The 17,342-nt window shown below is 38.0% G+C and overlaps 1 protein-coding gene and 1 long non-coding RNA gene across 5 annotated transcripts; one reads left to right on the forward strand and one right to left on the reverse strand.

The window, feature by feature from the left end:
- Positions 1 to 3,086: 3,086 nt before the first annotated feature.
- On the reverse strand, positions 3,087 to 4,550 carry LOC110928370. Its single transcript, XR_002586324.2, has 4 exons — positions 4,216 to 4,550; positions 3,629 to 3,848; positions 3,352 to 3,515; positions 3,087 to 3,277 (listed from the first exon to the last, which is right to left on the reverse strand). It is a non-coding gene; the product is annotated as an uncharacterized LOC110928370 (long non-coding RNA).
- A 180-nt stretch (positions 4,551 to 4,730) lies between these two features.
- Positions 4,731 to 13,160, forward strand: LOC110930988. 4 transcript variants are annotated; one of them, XM_022174379.2, is made up of 5 exons: positions 4,731 to 4,892; positions 5,358 to 5,411; positions 6,975 to 8,118; positions 12,286 to 12,339; positions 12,841 to 13,160. In XM_022174379.2, exons 3-5 carry the CDS (start codon positions 6,975 to 6,977, stop codon positions 12,855 to 12,857), a joined length of 1,215 nt encoding a protein of 404 aa, XP_022030071.1. In that variant the 5' UTR covers positions 4,731 to 4,892; positions 5,358 to 5,411; the 3' UTR covers positions 12,858 to 13,160. The 4 variants fall into 4 exon arrangements, 1 of the variants encoding a protein (XP_022030071.1); XR_004888975.1 differs by lacking the exon at positions 6,975 to 8,118; XR_002588146.2 differs by lacking the exons at positions 6,975 to 8,118; positions 12,286 to 12,339; positions 12,841 to 13,160 and adding an exon at positions 5,913 to 6,232.
- The last annotated feature ends 4,182 nt before the right edge of the window (positions 13,161 to 17,342 follow it).

Raw genomic sequence — 17,342 nt, forward strand, 5'->3', positions numbered from 1 at the left:
TACAAACTTGGTACATATGATAATATTTGTTTATTTGACATTTTTGTATAAGGTCACAAGCATTTTAGTTTTATAAAAATAGAGGTTTAAGTAGATTTTTATTTTTATAAAATTGATCTATATAAACAATTGGAAATTAATTTCTGTATTAATTAATAAAATTTAAAATATCCTTCGCCTTAATAGAAAAAAATTAACTTAGTTAATGGTTGGATGAAAATTTATAAAAAAATATGTGACAAAACTATTATTTTTTTCATATAAAAATTGCATGTATATTCTTTTTTATTATATATATGACAAAATTACCTAAATAAAAGAAATTAAAAAGAGTTTGAGCACATTTGCCATTTTCGTCCCTGTGGTTTATAGTTGCCATTTTCATCCAAATATCCTTCAACTTAACAGAAAAAATAAACTAAGTTAGTTGTTTGGATGAAAATGGCAAAAAGTTACAAACGTTGGGGGCAAAATGGTAAAAAAGTGTCATTTTGGATGAAAATGGCAAATGTGCTCAAATCTTAGGGGCGATTTTGGCAATTAACTCTATATTTTGAGTCTTGAGTGGTAGTGTGCAACTATTATAAAAAGCAAGCCTCTTATAGTTAAGGTTGGAGAACTCGCTAGTCGCTAGTCGGCCGATGAGATGAGGACTAGCGACTAATCGGGATTAATCGGATCAGATTTTTATATGTATTTTTCAGTTTTATGTATACATTTACACATTTTTATAGGTCAATATTTTAAGTAGCTAGATTTTAACTCTTACTCAACTCATATTTTTAAGTATACAGGATTAATTGTTGGAATTCACATGTATTGGTTGAAAACTAGCCAGAATTTAGAGGATTTGGCCGGAATATACAAGTTTTTTGCCGGAATCACAGATTTTTGGCTGGCCGACTTGGCCCGACTAGGCCGACTAGCGATTAAAGGACTGATTAACGAAAAATTACTCAGTTACTGGCAGACTAGCGATTAATCGCCGATTAGTCGCGGTTTTTACAACACTGCTTATGGGTAGCGGAACCCATTCAACATGGGATGATGATGTTTACGTGACGCTTGGATACTAAGGTGAACGCGACCTCGCTTCTACTTGATACCAAAATTTTCATCAAGAATCAAGATGGTGGTCCTGCTCGTACTCACACACACACACACACTCTCTCTCTCTCTCTCATAAGAAACACCGGACCTCAAATATCACCAGCGTAGGCACAATAATTTTGGATCCATCACAAGATTCACCAGTTAAACCTACAAATTTGTCTCACACTCGCTAGAGATCTTAAGCCTTAGACTATAAACCTAAAATAGAAAATATCAATTCTAAAAGAATTCTTTATTCGGGTAAAAAAAAACTAAACAGACAATACTAGTCGAGAAAAGCAAATTGATCATATGTTCATATTGCATTAGATTATATTAATAGTTATTTAATGTTTCTTAGGTAGTGTTTGGTATGCAGGAATGAGAGGTGGAATGGAATGGATGATTACGAGGGAATGAAGGAAAGGGTGTTTGATTGGTCAATGGAATGGAATCACCCATTCCAAAATGCATTCCATTCCCTCAAAATCATTCCTTCCACCCCCATGTTTTTTTCCATTCCATCCCCTCTTGCACCATTCATCAACAACACCACAACCTACCACCTTCGCCACAACCCACCACCACCACCACCCACCACCGACGCCATCGCCGCCACCCGCCACCACCTCACCCCGACAGCCACCGCCGCCACCCACTCGCCACCGTTATTCCCCACAGCTGCGACCAACCGCTAACGACACTCGCTGCCGTCGCTCACCACCATCGTCTACGCCACCACCACCGCCACCACCAACCGCCGCCGCCGCCACCAACCGCCACCTCTGTTGCCACCCACCACCAACGACCACCTTGCCACTACCACCACTCGTCGTCGCCGCCGCACCGCCACTCGCCGCCACCACCACCACCCATCGCCGCCGCCGACACCCACCACCGCCACCTATAACCACCCACAATCACTACCACTGACCACCACCACCACCACCACCACCGCTCACCGCTGATTTTATTACTCCGTTTTTCTTTCCTACCGAACAATACACAATAATAACTCATTCCATTCACAAATGGTAACCAAACAAGACATGGCATGGTAATGATTCATTGCATTCCCTCGTCCATTCCATTACGTTGTCCATTCCATTCCTTCGTCCATTCCATTACCCCATACCAAACAGACCCTTAGTGTGATGACTTATGAATCACGATCAAAGTTCATGCTATTGACTATTTAGTCAATGAGAAACTTAAAAACCACTTCAAGTAACATCTACCAAAACCTACCTAAAAGACGTTAAGACACTTGGACCTTAAATAGAAACGGCCAAAATTAATCTTAGATAGGCAACAAGCTACTCTAAAATAAAATAAATATATATTATTACAATATTACTATTTATTCTAATCTAAATAAAATTGTGGGGCTCATACTTAGTGGCGTAAAGAAGGCTTACGTTTTTAAATCGATAATAACTAGAAATGTAACCCGCCGCGATGCGGCGGGGGCTATGTTTATATTTATATTTAGTCGGTTTTCATGAGTAGCATCGACTGAGTTAATTTCGTAAGATAGTTTCTTTTTTAAACACTAATGATCGTCCAAAAACAATAACCCGTGATAGACCGTCATATTCCTAAATAAATAACAAAGTATATTATGTCTCATGCTTGTATACGGTTTAACATTTAAAATTGTATTATGTCTCATGCTTGTCCACAAAAAGGAATGGATAATAACATACCTTCTTCACATGGCAAGTTCTCTTTTTGCCTGAGAACCTTCTTCAGATGGCAAGTTCTCTTTTTGCCTAAGAAATTACCAACATTGGCTCACCCATGTCAACCTTAACCTAGAGTAACAATATTCTTTAATCAAGAATATTACAAATCGTGTCACAAACGTTAGCTGTAGGTTTATAAAAGCTAATTATTTTGCATGGACAGATCTTAAAACAACAACAAATAACATAAACTAAAAGCATAAAACACGACTCAATATAATTACCTTTCAATCAGGTGGACAGGTGGTATCTCAGTAATGCTAGTAACCAATAAGATGCAATTGAGTTTATTAACAATTTCAAGATTCTCACATGATTAAAGACATAACCAGATGTTAGTTTGAAAATGTTATTTGGATCCTAAGTTTGGGAAGTTTGATCTGTAGGTCCCACTTCTGCTTTAAAGTCCAAGCGAGAGTTGCTCGTCTTCCCTATATTAGCTGCAAATTTAAGGTGTCAATTAAGAGGAAAAAAAGATAAATTCTCAAAACCGTTCAGACAGACAGATGCTTACCAACAACATCCAGACCGGTTAATTTAGGCATAAACTGCCTAACATGCTCTTTTGTTGCCTCATCTACTTTTAGCGTTTCACACACCGAAGAAATCACAACCTCGTTCTTCTTGTTCTTCTTCTGGTGCTTCTAGTCAACCGAATTAACAACATCCTTCCCCCATCTTCGTGGAAATAAACAATGTAAATTGAAAAGAGACATTACACAATAACACCAAAACCCTCATATATTCAAATTCTAAAAGAAAGCATACACGTAATCAGAAAGATTCATTACCTATGAGCATGATAAACGTTCAATAACCACGTAGCATCAGGACCACGTCTTTCAACCACCACAACTTGTTCTTTCTTGCTTTGCAACATGGAAAAGCAACCTTTAAAAGCTAAACATCAAAACATGAAGTAACATCAGAAGACAAACATTGAAGTTGATTATCTTTAACTTAACCAACTGGTAGTCCTCACCCTGCTGCATTCCCTTTCACATGCTAAATCTGATTTCATTAGAACACATTCATCAGTAAAAAATAATAATAATCATTTTTTAAAAAATAATAATAAACTTCAATAATCATCTGGCATAGGGATTGAAAATGTAACAGAACTGTAACTCTAATCAAGACCAACATATCCTGGTTTTCGGTGTCCGCATTAGCGACGATTGTATATGCTACAAGAACTTGTTAATATGTCGTTAAAGATGAATCGATACAGGCTGACCCGTTTCACGTTTTGTAGAAAACCAAATATCCATATCAAACTCGTACATTTCAAAAAGCAACTAAGATATGAATGTAAACAATTCAAGGTCGATCTAACAAAAACTGAAACGTATAGTAGAAAGTAGAATAGAAGACTTACCAGATCTTTTCCGGAGACTCGTCAGACTTCACCAGAATACACTTCTCGCCCCTGTTTTTTTCTTGTGGCGGTCATGTATGCATCGGAAGTGAGAAGCGACATCATTCGCGACCAGGTACACTATCGTAAACGGTTTCCATCGTCTCTCTCTCACTTATGTGTCGCCCTCATTTGTTGGTGCTTAAAGGTTGCAGACGTGCTCAACACCTTCACGATTCGGTTTCAAAACCCCCAAACTGGAACCCTAGCCGCCATCGCTGCCAATCTGGTTGTCGGAGTCGTCGCCATCATCACCTTCATCGAGTTGGGGTGATCGGCTTCCTCTTCTTTGATCGGTTTCTGTAACACCCCAAAAAAAATGAAAAACATGATATATAATAATAAACATAATATGATTTAAGGTAAATGGAAATATGATACTAAAAAGGGGATTTTAAGGTTAATAGTTGCACATGTAACAAGACATAAGGGGGTAATAGGTAAATATTAATAAGTGGGGGTTAATTAAGGGAAAACCCACAAAACCCACACACTGTACGTGTGTGGATCGACCAGGAACAAGAAAAACAAGGGCTCACCCTTGTTCTCACCAAATTCACCAAATTGACAAGGGAAAATCGATGATTATCAATTGCATGTGGTAGAATTTCGATCAGTTACCCATATCCAATCAAGTGGTAAGTCGAATTTCTGGAATTGGTAAATTGTAGAACTAGGGTTTTGACCCAACCATGAAATTATGATATGATTTGTGTTGTTTAGATGATAAGGGCACTCCCTAGTGTAGGAACCATGCTTAATTTTAGTTAATTGAAAGAAACCCACTTGGTGAAATTGTGTCATGGTTAACAAGTATCATAGTGATTATGAATTCATGTATTCTTGTTGTATGATCTTGTTTGAATTACTTGAATGCTAGACAATTTGATGTAGAGTAAAGAATTTTAAGAAAATTGGTTGAATAATGATGATATATAGTTGAATTAGTAAACTATGCTTCAAATAATTGTACATTATGCTTATTTAGTGTAACGCACACAAGGTGTTTGATGAAATGCTTGAAAGAACAATTATGTGTAATATAGAGGAAATAACGAAATGAAATCGGGGTACTAAAAGAATGAAATTATGTATTGGTATAGGCGTGAAGGAAGAAGGCTCAAGTGCTAAGAAAACGGAAGGTTCACAAGATCGAGGTATGATCCGTTACATATGAAAGTTTACTTCTTTTATTGACCGTTTGCAATTATAATGAATAATCCTTGTTATAAGAACCATTCTATGTTTAATTATTGAAGTGTTAATAATGAATGGTAATCCCTTGTGGATTCGTTTAAGCTAAAAACGGACTATGCTAAGTTAAGCAAAACGACCGGTTCTTGCAACTAGGTCAATTAAGGATATGAAACCATCCGACTAGAATGGGTGGTCACGCAAGCAAACAACCGTATGCATAAGGTTCAATCCATTGAATGGATAGAACGAAGGATTCTTAAGCTAAAAGTAATTAACCCGATGTTATCGGGTCGAATGCGATATGTTTAAATCTCATTATGAGATTGTATGCCGTACTCACTAGATGGGTAGTCGAATGCGTATAAGAAATGGACGTATATAGATGATTGTAGTTACTATGTTGGCATTGTGGACTAATTAAGCGCCTAAACTAACTTTTTAATGTTTGGTGTTTAATGTAGGTAAATCCTCGACTTAGGCAATTGGACGACTTGGAACGTGCACACATGGTTTACGCCCGCTTCTCGCTTCCGTTGTTAAGCCCTTTTTTGAACGGTCTAGGTCTTGGTCTTATGTTATCAAGTCTAGTTAGTATGTTGCCATTTTGTCGTAGGGTAAAAATTTGTTAGATGGAAATCATGTCGTGATCAATGTGGACTTGTTTGTTCGTTTTGGGTTTTTGTCAAAGATGTTTAATGTTTAAGTTTGGTTTGTAAAACAGGTGGTTTATGATGTTAAACGAATAGGTCATGTCGAAATTTCAAAAATATTTTCCTACTTATTTATACGTAATCAATAGTAAGATTGGGGCGTAACAAGTTGGTATCAGAGCCTAGGTTTGAGGGATTCAAGCTGGAGTAATAGCGCTTGAACTCAAACCAATGGCTCTCGCGAAGGTGTGCTCGTTCCAAGATCGCCAACGAGGTAATAATTTAATTTCCCGATGAATACTAGTATACGTAATGAGTTTGAAATATAAAAATTGAGTTGAGAATGTGAGATAAGTAGTATGGGTAGCAAAACAATGAATTCCAGGTACTATATGACTGCAAAACGAACTCGAGAAAGAATTAAAGCGTTAAAAACAAAACTGCAGCGATTAAGCAAACGGCGGGCCGTCGCCGACGGCCAGACACCCGTCGCCGACGGGGTACCCCCATCCGACGCCCTAACACCCTGCCGACGGGTGAATCTGTCCGACGCTCATTTTAAGAGCCCGTCGCCGACGGGCATGTTAGCCGTCGCCGACGGCTTACGCAATGCTGATTTGCTGAACTCTTTTGTTCCACACGTTATGTGTTAATGGGCTATCCAAAGACCCCTTTTTGTGACGAAACCGAATTCATATGAGGCTTAACAAGGAGTATGTAATCACAAATGGTGATTTCAATAGGAACGATTTCGTAAGAATGTAAAGTGATAAACCGGATTGTATGAAATGAGCTAAGTAAATGCTGATAAATGAACAATGATATATACTGAAAGTTTGTGATTTGTACTAAACAAAATATGCTATTGTATAGATGGCTGATGCAAGTAACGCTAATGATGGTGATGATACGATTAGACAAGAAGTATTTGAAGGCAAAGTCACGGAAATAGCTGAAGGGGTTATGCAAGCCAATCTCCCACGATTAGTTCAAGAGGTGGAAAGTCGGGTTTTGGGAATCGTAGATGCTATGATGACAAATAAGATCGAAGAGCTAAAAGAATTGATGGAAGGGTCTAAAGATAAAGGCAAAGAACGACGATGTACGTATAAAGATTTCATGGCATGTAAACCTACCACGTACGATGGTAAGATCGATCCAATAATGTGCCAAAGATGGATCTTAAGCATGGAGGCGGTGTTTAAAAGAAGTCGGTGTGATAAGGAGGATCAAGTGATGTTCGCTACGGGACAGCTCACTTTTCAAGCGAAGGATTGGTGGGATGCTTATAGTAAAGAGATAGGTGAGGACAAACTTCAGACAATGACTTGGCAAGAATTTAAAGAGCCGTTCATGAAGTACCATTGCCCCCAGTCAGCCATCGATAAGATTCAAGAAGATTTCTTACGCCTCCGACAGAAAAACGAGACGATAAATGAGATATCTAGTATTTTCTTGGATAAGATGAAGTTCTGTGCGGAGTTTGTGCAAACCGAAAGAATGAAGATCAATCGCTTTTACGGTATACTAAAGGCAGAATTCAGGGAATTCATCACTCCTTCGAAATGTGAAACCCTTGATGAGCTTATTAATCTGGCACGGGATAGAGAAATTGAAATCAGAAGGCAAGAAGAACGTGGTGAGAAGAGACCAAGTGAAAAAGGTACGAGCTCGAGTCCATCAAAGAAAGGAAAGTTTCAAGACCAAGGGAGGAAGGAAAGGTCGAAGGCTGGAATCACTCCTTGCAAGACTTGTGGAAAGCTCCATACTGGGGAGTGTCTGTTGGGCAAAAAGGGGTGTTATAAATGCGGTAAGGAGGGGCATTCATCCTATCAGTGCCCGAGTAGCCCAAAGACTTGCTTTAATTGCTTCGAAAAAGGGCACATCAAATCTGAATGCCCGAAGCTCCAGCAAGAGTCGAAGAAGGAAGATAAGAAACAAGAAGGTTCTAGGGCCAAAGGGAGAATGTTCCAAATTACCTCCGAAGAAGCCAAGTCTCACCCGAATGTGATTTCAGGTATCTTTTTACTAAACTCCATACCGGTTTATGTTCTATTCGATACTGGAGCTACTATGTCATTTATCTCGAATGAAATTATACAACATCCGTCCTTTAAGATCGAACGAATGCCAATGCCTTTAGAAGTAGAAATAGCCGATAGCAAGATGTATATGTTGCATGAGGTTTGTAGAAATTGTAAATTCACTATAGATGACGAAGAATTTGACATCGACCTGATACCCATGGTTTTGGGGGAATTCAAAATGATCGTGGGGATGGATTGGTTGGCGCAACACCATGTGGAGATTAACTGTGAAACCAAGGTAATGATTATTCAAGCTCCAAGTGGAAAGCAATTAAGTGTTCAAGGAGAGAGAAACGTAGAAGCCAAGTTGTGTACCTTGGTCCAAGCTTATAAGTACGTACTTAACGGGAGTAGAGCATACTTAGCTTATGTAGGAGATGCCCAACGAACTCTCCCGAAGCTTGAAGACGTTGAGGTCGTGAACGAATTTCCGGATGTATTCCCGGAAGAATTGCCGGGACTACCTCCCGAAAGGGAGATAGAGTTTCGCATCGAATTAAACCCGGACGCGAAGCCAGTTGCAAAAGCTCCCTATAGACTTGCTCCCACCGAGATGCGAGAATTGATGACACAGTTGCAAGATCTTCTAGATAAAGGCTTTATACGCCCAAGTGTGTCGCCTTGGGGAGCACCCGTCCTTTTTGTTAAGAAGAAAGACGGGTCGATGCGTATGTGCATCGACTATAGAGAATTAAACAAACTGACCATAAAGAACCGTTACCCTTTACCTAGAATTGACGACCTTTTCGATCAATTACAAGGGGCGAGCTGGTTCTCCAAGATAGACTTGCGTTCGGGGTACCATCAAGTTAGGGTACGGGAAGAGGATATTCCAAAGACTGCATTTAGAACCCGTTATGGGCACTATGAATTTCTAGTCATGTCGTTCGGATTGACGAACGCGCCGGCTGCGTTTATGGATCTTATGAACCGGGTGTGCCGACCCATGTTAGACAAATCGGTAATCGTGTTCATAGATGATATCTTGGTCTACTCGCGAAGCAAAGCTGAGCATGCGAGCCATTTGCGTGAAGTACTCGAAATTCTCCGCAAGGAGAAGCTCTACGCAAAATTTTCAAAATGCGCCTTCTGGCTCAGGGAGGTGCAGTTTTTAGGCCATGTGATCAATGCGGAGGGTGTTTTAGTGGATCCATCAAAGATTGATGCTGTAATGAGATGGCTTTCCCCAAAAAGCCCGACTGAAATAAGGAGTTTTCTAGGCCTCGCGGGATACTATAGGCGGTTTATACAGGACTTCTCAAAGATAGCTCTACCCTTAACCAGACTGACGAGAAAGAAAGAAAGGTTTGTGTGGGGTAAGGAACAGGAAGAGGCTTTCCGTATACTGAAGGAGAAATTGTCAAGTCCTCCGGTCCTGACATTACCAGATGGAACTGAAGACTTGGTCGTTTATTCAGATGCTTCCCATCAGGGGCTAGGTTGTGTGTTGATGCAAAGGGGGAGAGTTATTGCATATGCGTCACGACAACTAAAGCCTCACGAGGTGAACTACCCAACGCATGATCTGGAATTGGCAGCAGTAGTGTTTGCCTTAAAGATTTGGAGACACTACCTATACGGTGCAAAATGTACGATTTACTCGGATCATAAGAGCCTCAAGTATTTCTTTGAACAGAAAGATTTGAATATGAGGCAACGAAGATGGCTAGAACTTATCAAAGATTATGATTGTGATATCCTTTATCACCCGGGAAAAGCAAACGTGGTAGCCGATGCGTTAAGCAGAAGAGAGTACCCGTCCCCTCTCCGTGTAAAGTCCATGAAGATGATAGTCACGCCACGATTACTTGAAACGATACGTGAATCTCAAATTAAGTCGCTTAGAGCAGAAGATTTAAAGAAAGAAAGGTTAAAAGGCGTAATCGACAAACTAGAAGAAAATTTGACCGGACTCAAGACACGATTCGGCCGAATTTGGATACCCCGATTTTGTGAAGTCAAGGCCGCACTACTCGACGAAGCACATAAGTCACGTTATTCGGTCCACCCTGGGGCTACAAAGATGTATCGAGATTTAAAAACCAATTATTGGTGGCCGGGCATGAAACGTGATATCGTCAAATATGTCGCAAAATGCTTAACGTGTTCTCAAGTGAAGGCGGAACACCAAAAGCCCTACGGAGAATCTCAACCATTGGGGATACCGTTGTGGAAATGGGAAGAACTAACGATGGATTTAGTGACCAAACTTCCGAAAACGAAGAAGGGGCACGATACAATATGGGTAATTGTGGATCGACTTACGAAAAGCGCCCACTTTCTACCCATTAAAGAAGCTTATTCTTCCGAGAGAATGGCGGAAGTCTACATGAACGAGGTCGTGTCTCGACACGGGGTGCCCGTGTCAATCATCTCGGATCGTGATACTAGATTTACCTCTCGCTACTGGCAAAGATTTCACGAAAGTTTGGGAACGAGATTGCACATAAGTACCGCCTACCACCCTCAAACTGACGGCCAGTCAGAAAGAACCATTCAGACACTTATCGATATGTTGAGAGCATGTGCTTTAGACTTTGGGGGAAATTGGGATGACCATTTACCGCTAGTGGAATTTTCTTATAACAATAGTTACCACAGTGGCATTCAAATGGCGCCGTACGAATTACTATATGGAAGGAAATGTAGAACTCCTGTATGTTGGGGTGAAGTAGGGCAAAGGGAGCTCGCGCCAAGTGATTTAATAGCAATGACAAATGAAAAGATTGAATTGATTAGAGCTCGTTTGAAAGCAGCCCAGGATCGGCAAAAAGCTTATGGAGACAAGAGAAAGCGTCCTATTGAATTTCAAGTTGGAGATTTTGTACTGTTGAAGGTGTCGCCATGGAAAGGCATAATCCGTTTTCGTAAACGGGGTAAATTAGGACCTCGGTATATTGGGCCGTTTAAAATCTTGGCTCGTGTCGGAAGGGTTGCATATCGATTAGAATTACCGCCTACTCTAGACGGAATTCACAATACCTTCCACGTGTCTCAATTGAGAAAGTGCCTTGCGGATGAAACCGCGTTAGTACCTCTCGATGACATCGAGTTAGACGAGGGGTTGAATTATGTCGAAAGACCAATAGCCATTAAAGATGTCAAGGTAAAGAAGCTCCGCAACAAAGCCATCCGACAAGTGTTGGTACAATGGCAACACCGAAAGGGGTCAGAACTCACATGGGAAGCGGAAGATGAAATGAGGAGGCACTATCCATTTCTTTTTGGTATGTACACGTTTAAGATTGTTATGTCCAGGTTTCGGGGACGAAACCTCTTTTAAGGGGGGTAGACTTGTAACACCCAAAAAAAAATGAAAAACATGATATATAATAATAAACATAATATGATTTAAGGTAAATGGAAATATGATACTAAAAAGGGGATTTTAAGGTTAATAGTTGCACATGTAACAAGACATAAGGGGGTAATAGGTAAATATTAATAAGTGGGGGTTAATTAAGGGAAAACCCACAAAACCCACACACTGTACGTGTGTGGATCGACCAGGAACAAGAAAAACAAGGGCTCACCCTTGTTCTCACCAAATTCACCAAATTGACAAGGGAAAATCGATGATTATCAATTGCATGTGGTAGAATTTCGATCAGTTACCCATATCCAATCAAGTGGTAAGTCGAATTTCTGGAATTGGTAAATTGTAGAACTAGGGTTTTGACCCAACCATGAAATTATGATATGATTTGTGTTGTTTAGATGATAAGGGCACTCCCTAGTGTAGGAACCATGCTTAATTTTAGTTAATTGAAAGAAACCCACTTGGTGAAATTGTGTCATGGTTAACAAGTATCATAGTGATTATGAATTCATGTATTCTTGTTGTATGATCTTGTTTGAATTACTTGAATGCTAGACAATTTGATGTAGAGTAAAGAATTTTAAGAAAATTGGTTGAATAATGATGATATATAGTTGAATTAGTAAACTATGCTTCAAATAATTGTACATTATGCTTATTTAGTGTAACGCACACAAGGTGTTTGATGAAATGCTTGAAAGAACAATTATGTGTAATATAGAGGAAATAACGAAATGAAATCGGGGTACTAAAAGAATGAAATTATGTATTGGTATAGGCGTGAAGGAAGAAGGCTCAAGTGCTAAGAAAACGGAAGGTTCACAAGATCGAGGTATGATCCGTTACATATGAAAGTTTACTTCTTTTATTGACCGTTTGCAATTATAATGAATAATCCTTGTTATAAGAACCATTCTATGTTTAATTATTGAAGTGTTAATAATGAATGGTAATCCCTTGTGGATTCGTTTAAGCTAAAAACGGACTATGCTAAGTTAAGCAAAACGACCGGTTCTTGCAACTAGGTCAATTAAGGATATGAAACCATCCGACTAGAATGGGTGGTCACGCAAGCAAACAACCGTATGCATAAGGTTCAATCCATTGAATGGATAGAACGAAGGATTCTTAAGCTAAAAGTAATTAACCCGATGTTATCGGGTCGAATGCGATATGTTTAAATCTCATTATGAGATTGTATGCCGTACTCACTAGATGGGTAGTCGAATGCGTATAAGAAATGGACGTATATAGATGATTGTAGTTACTATGTTGGCATTGTGGACTAATTAAGCGCCTAAACTAACTTTTTAATGTTTGGTGTTTAATGTAGGTAAATCCTCGACTTAGGCAATTGGACGACTTGGAACGTGCACACATGGTTTACGCCCGCTTCTCGCTTCCGTTGTTAAGCCCTTTTTTGAACGGTCTAGGTCTTGGTCTTATGTTATCAAGTCTAGTTAGTATGTTGCCATTTTGTCGTAGGGTAAAAATTTGTTAGATGGAAATCATGTCGTGATCAATGTGGACTTGTTTGTTCGTTTTGGGTTTTTGTCAAAGATGTTTAATGTTTAAGTTTGGTTTGTAAAACAGGTGGTTTATGATGTTAAACGAATAGGTCATGTCGAAATTTCAAAAATATTTTCCTACTTATTTATACGTAATCAATAGTAAGATTGGGGCGTAACAGTTTCTCTCTAACGCCGTTCTCTCTCTGTCTCTCTCTTTCTCTCTCTAAATGTAAATGTGGCCGTTCTCTCTCTGTCCCTCTCTTTCTCTCTCTAAGGGCATGTGTAGTCATAAAGCCCTTTTAGGGGCGTTATGCGACATGTGGCATGCCACGTCACCCCGGGGCTTTATGGGGCGTTATGCAATTTGAGGCCGTAGTCATAAAGCCCCTGTGTAATCATTAAAGGAAAGGTTGAAAAATAAATTGAAATTTTTTTTTTATTAAAACTGACCGTTTGTAACGGTCATATATTCAAAATCGTCCAACATCACGCCGCGAAGATTATCGCGCTTCAAAAAAATTTTCGAGCATAGCGCCCTTGGGGGCGGTGTTTCCGGCGCTATAATGGCGCGATCTCCATTTTGGGCGGTATATCAAGCCCCACTACGTTCAACCTAAATGTGTAAAAAGGAGGAAGTGGTAAGAGAACTACCGTGGCAATCAATATATCCACAAATTACAAAGAAACACCAATTAAGCATATGGTACAACCTGCATAGCCTAGAATTGTTAGAAATTAGAGTATATATAAATTTATTGTCTACCTCCCCAACTACATGTTATTATTTGTTTTAATACGAGTTGACGTCGACTCGCGCGTTGCGACGGAATGTTAATTAGGAATGTCTTTAGTATCATCATATAAAATGTGAAACTGCAGCTAGATCTAACCGATTATGTGATACAAAATCATCAAAACAAACTTCACAATTCGGATAATTGAAACAAAATTCATTTTTTCTCAATCGGAATTCCATCCATATGAATGTTTTTAAACATTTTATTTAAAATTTTCTATGAATAAATTACTGAATTACGATAAACTCACACCAGCACATAAAATTCTTTCTTCTCATGGAAAGCACTCCAATTAAAATAACAAAGTTAAATCATATAATAGTATTATGACAATACATAATTTAAAGTTTAAAAATATTGAAAACACGTACTTCAAAATATTAAAACAATTAATTAATTAACTAAAGATTAAATAAAATTAGTATTCATTCTACGGGTTGAGATACAATAGAAAGTTTATTTGGCTAAAAAGGCTAGAAGTGATCTTGACCATCCATTTAGTTAATCAAGGGCTAAGATTGAATGATGGAAATTGAAGGGAAGAAAAAAGGTGCGTGAGTTTGTTTAGAGGCATTCAATTCAAGGCAAGTCAATAGTTTCCCTCTCCTCCAATCCCCCCCCCTCCCCAAAATTTTTTAAACGTTAATAAATTTTTCGTACGACATTATTTTTTTATAAAAATTGCACAAAAAAACGAGTGTTTTTTTATCTTTAAAACGAGTATACTATTGCTATATTTTTGAAATTTTTCTGAAAACCCAGTTGCGTAAAACACAATGGAAAAACCCCAGTTGCGTAAAACACAATGGAAAAACCCCAGTTGCGTAAAACGCAATGGAAAAAAACCTAAAAAATGACATTTTTCTAAAACGCAATGCACCAAAAACACAAATAAATGCCTTATTTGTAAAACGCAATGGCTAGAAAACGCAATAGCTTAAAAACTCAAAAGAAAGTGTAGTTTCTAAAACGCAATAGACTGAAAACACATAAAAATGTGTTTTACCTAAAACACAATGCACCAAAAACACAAACACATGTCTTATTTCTAAAACGCAATGGCTAGAAAACACTTAAAATGTCTGTTTTCTAAAACGCAATGGACTGAAAACACATAAAAATGTGTTTTACCTAAAACGCAATGCACCAAAAACACAAAGAAATGTCTTATTTATAAAACGCAATGGCCAGAAAACACTTAAAAATGTCTCATTTCTATAACGCAATGGCCTAAAAAACAAAAGAAAGTGTTCTCTGTAAAACGCAATGGACTGAAAACACCTAAAAATGTGTTTTACCTAAAACGCAATGACTAAAAACACTTCAAAAATGTGTTTTTCTAAAACGCAATGACCAGAAAACGCATAAAATGTCTTAGTTTTAAAACGCAATGGCATAAAAACACCAAAGAAAGTGTTCTCTCTAAAACGCATTGAACCAGGACAATAGTTGTCTGTGGATTGTCTGAACCAGGAATGCAGTTCTAAAACGCAATGGCATAAAACTTTCTACGAATGCAGTTTTCTAGAGGCAAATTTATAGATAATTAATTTTTCTCATGCATTTTTATTAAAGCCAGGTCAGCTCAACCCCAGCCTGGGGCTCTGCCCCTTGGACCCCGCAAGGGGCTGCCGCCCCCAGACCCCCGCCAAGATTGTAAAACGCAATGACCAAATCAAAAACCCAGATGGTGAAAATGAAATTAAAGAATTTCTTACATGGATCAAAGCCGATTTCTTCATCGATTGACGAAATTTGAATGATAGAAACACTTATCAGCGATTGAATCGAACGAATCGAGTGATTATCTTCAAAATCACGGGAAAAAACGAGATTTTGAATGAAATTAAACTGGGTTTTCTTCAAAAAAAAAAAAAAAAAACTGAAGAACACGTTGATCGGGTGTTTGAATCATTGATTGATGACTAAAATCGCACTATAATGTTGTGATTATTGAGATAGTATGTGAAGAAAAGGTTGGAGATGGTGGGTTTTGAAAATGATGGGTTTTGAAGTAACTGGAGAGAAGAAGGAAGAAGAAAGGATGAGATTGACTAAAATACACTTTCTCTTTATTTTAAAATTTGCCACATGTTATAATCCTATTGCTTCCATTCTTCCTAGCCAAAATAAACTTCCTATTTGATCCCCACCCTTCATTCTACTTGGTAAAAGATAAAACTAATGAAAATACAGAGAAAACAAAGAGTGTAAGAAAGCTGCAAATTGGCCCTTTGGGAACCATAGTGGTGACATTCGGCTCCGACTGTCTTCTAGCGACGACACAACCATCCGGGGAAGTGGTATCAACTCACACACCAAGGAACTCATTCTCCATCTTATGTTTCCAATTTTCTGCCCTCGCACGGAAGTTGGGAGAGAGAGAGAGAGAGAGAGAGTGCGACGACCAAAGGATTTGATTGGTCGGAAAAGGGAGTGATTGGGTTTCTAAATGAGACTCCTCTGCACCATTCAATGTTCCACCCATCTTCCTTGACGTCAACTCGCGCCTTACGGCGAGATGTTGATAATAAATGTCTTTAGTATCACTATACGAGAAACGAAAATTTTCAAATTTATGCAAAACGTTTTGACCGGTGCCAAAAGATGTTAACCGTATATTTTGTTACATTTGTCGCATTGAATAGTCAATCTCAATAAATAAATAGAAATATGGCCAAACAACAATCAAATGGATAAGAATTTTAACCAAAGAAACTATTAAATTCTAATAAAACTAACACTTAAATCTTTCACATGCATAGATACTTGAACAAAAGAATTGCATATTGATATTAGCAGGCTAAAGATTATCTATACCTTCGGACAATCGAAAAAGATTTCGAACTGCATAACATTTTGTTGTTTTTTTCTTTCAACGTAACATTTTATACATTATAATTATAATACAATATAAAATAATCACAAACCTTAGAAAGTTAGCAATACTAATTCAGTTGGTTTATATTTACGAAAATTTGTTTTGAGTTTGCTTTTTTCTTATTCTTTCTACTCACCCTTTTCTTAAACTTGTTATTTACATTCACACATATTGCAAATTTATATTTATATTTTTAATAATACTCAGTTTATGTATATTATCTTAACAAATATGTCAATACAACAACAAAGCCTAACAGAATCAACATCAAACAAAAAAAAAATATTTCGAAAACAACAATCGGGTTAATCAAATTTGATTGGTGATTTACTATTTCTCTTGATTTTCGATTCAAACACGAAAACATGTTCAAGTTGCCTTGTTGAAGATTATATCTTACAAAAATTTAATATAAAATCACTCTCTGTATACAGATTCAAAAAAGAAAAATAAATTCAAAATCTATATGATGAAAAACAACTTGTACCGTCCAAACATTGGTTCTTTTGGCTTTTGAATTAAAAACTTTTTGTTGAAACACAATTTGCAAACAACAAATGTTTTTTAAAGTTTAACTTTATTCAATTCAATCTTTAAAACTCCACGAATTATGACTCAACCTTCTAAAAACAAAAACCTTTTACGT

The sequence above is a fragment of the Helianthus annuus genome, chromosome 3 (genome assembly GCF_002127325.2).
Source record: "Helianthus annuus cultivar XRQ/B chromosome 3, HanXRQr2.0-SUNRISE, whole genome shotgun sequence".
Taxonomy (NCBI): domain Eukaryota; kingdom Viridiplantae; phylum Streptophyta; class Magnoliopsida; order Asterales; family Asteraceae; genus Helianthus; species Helianthus annuus.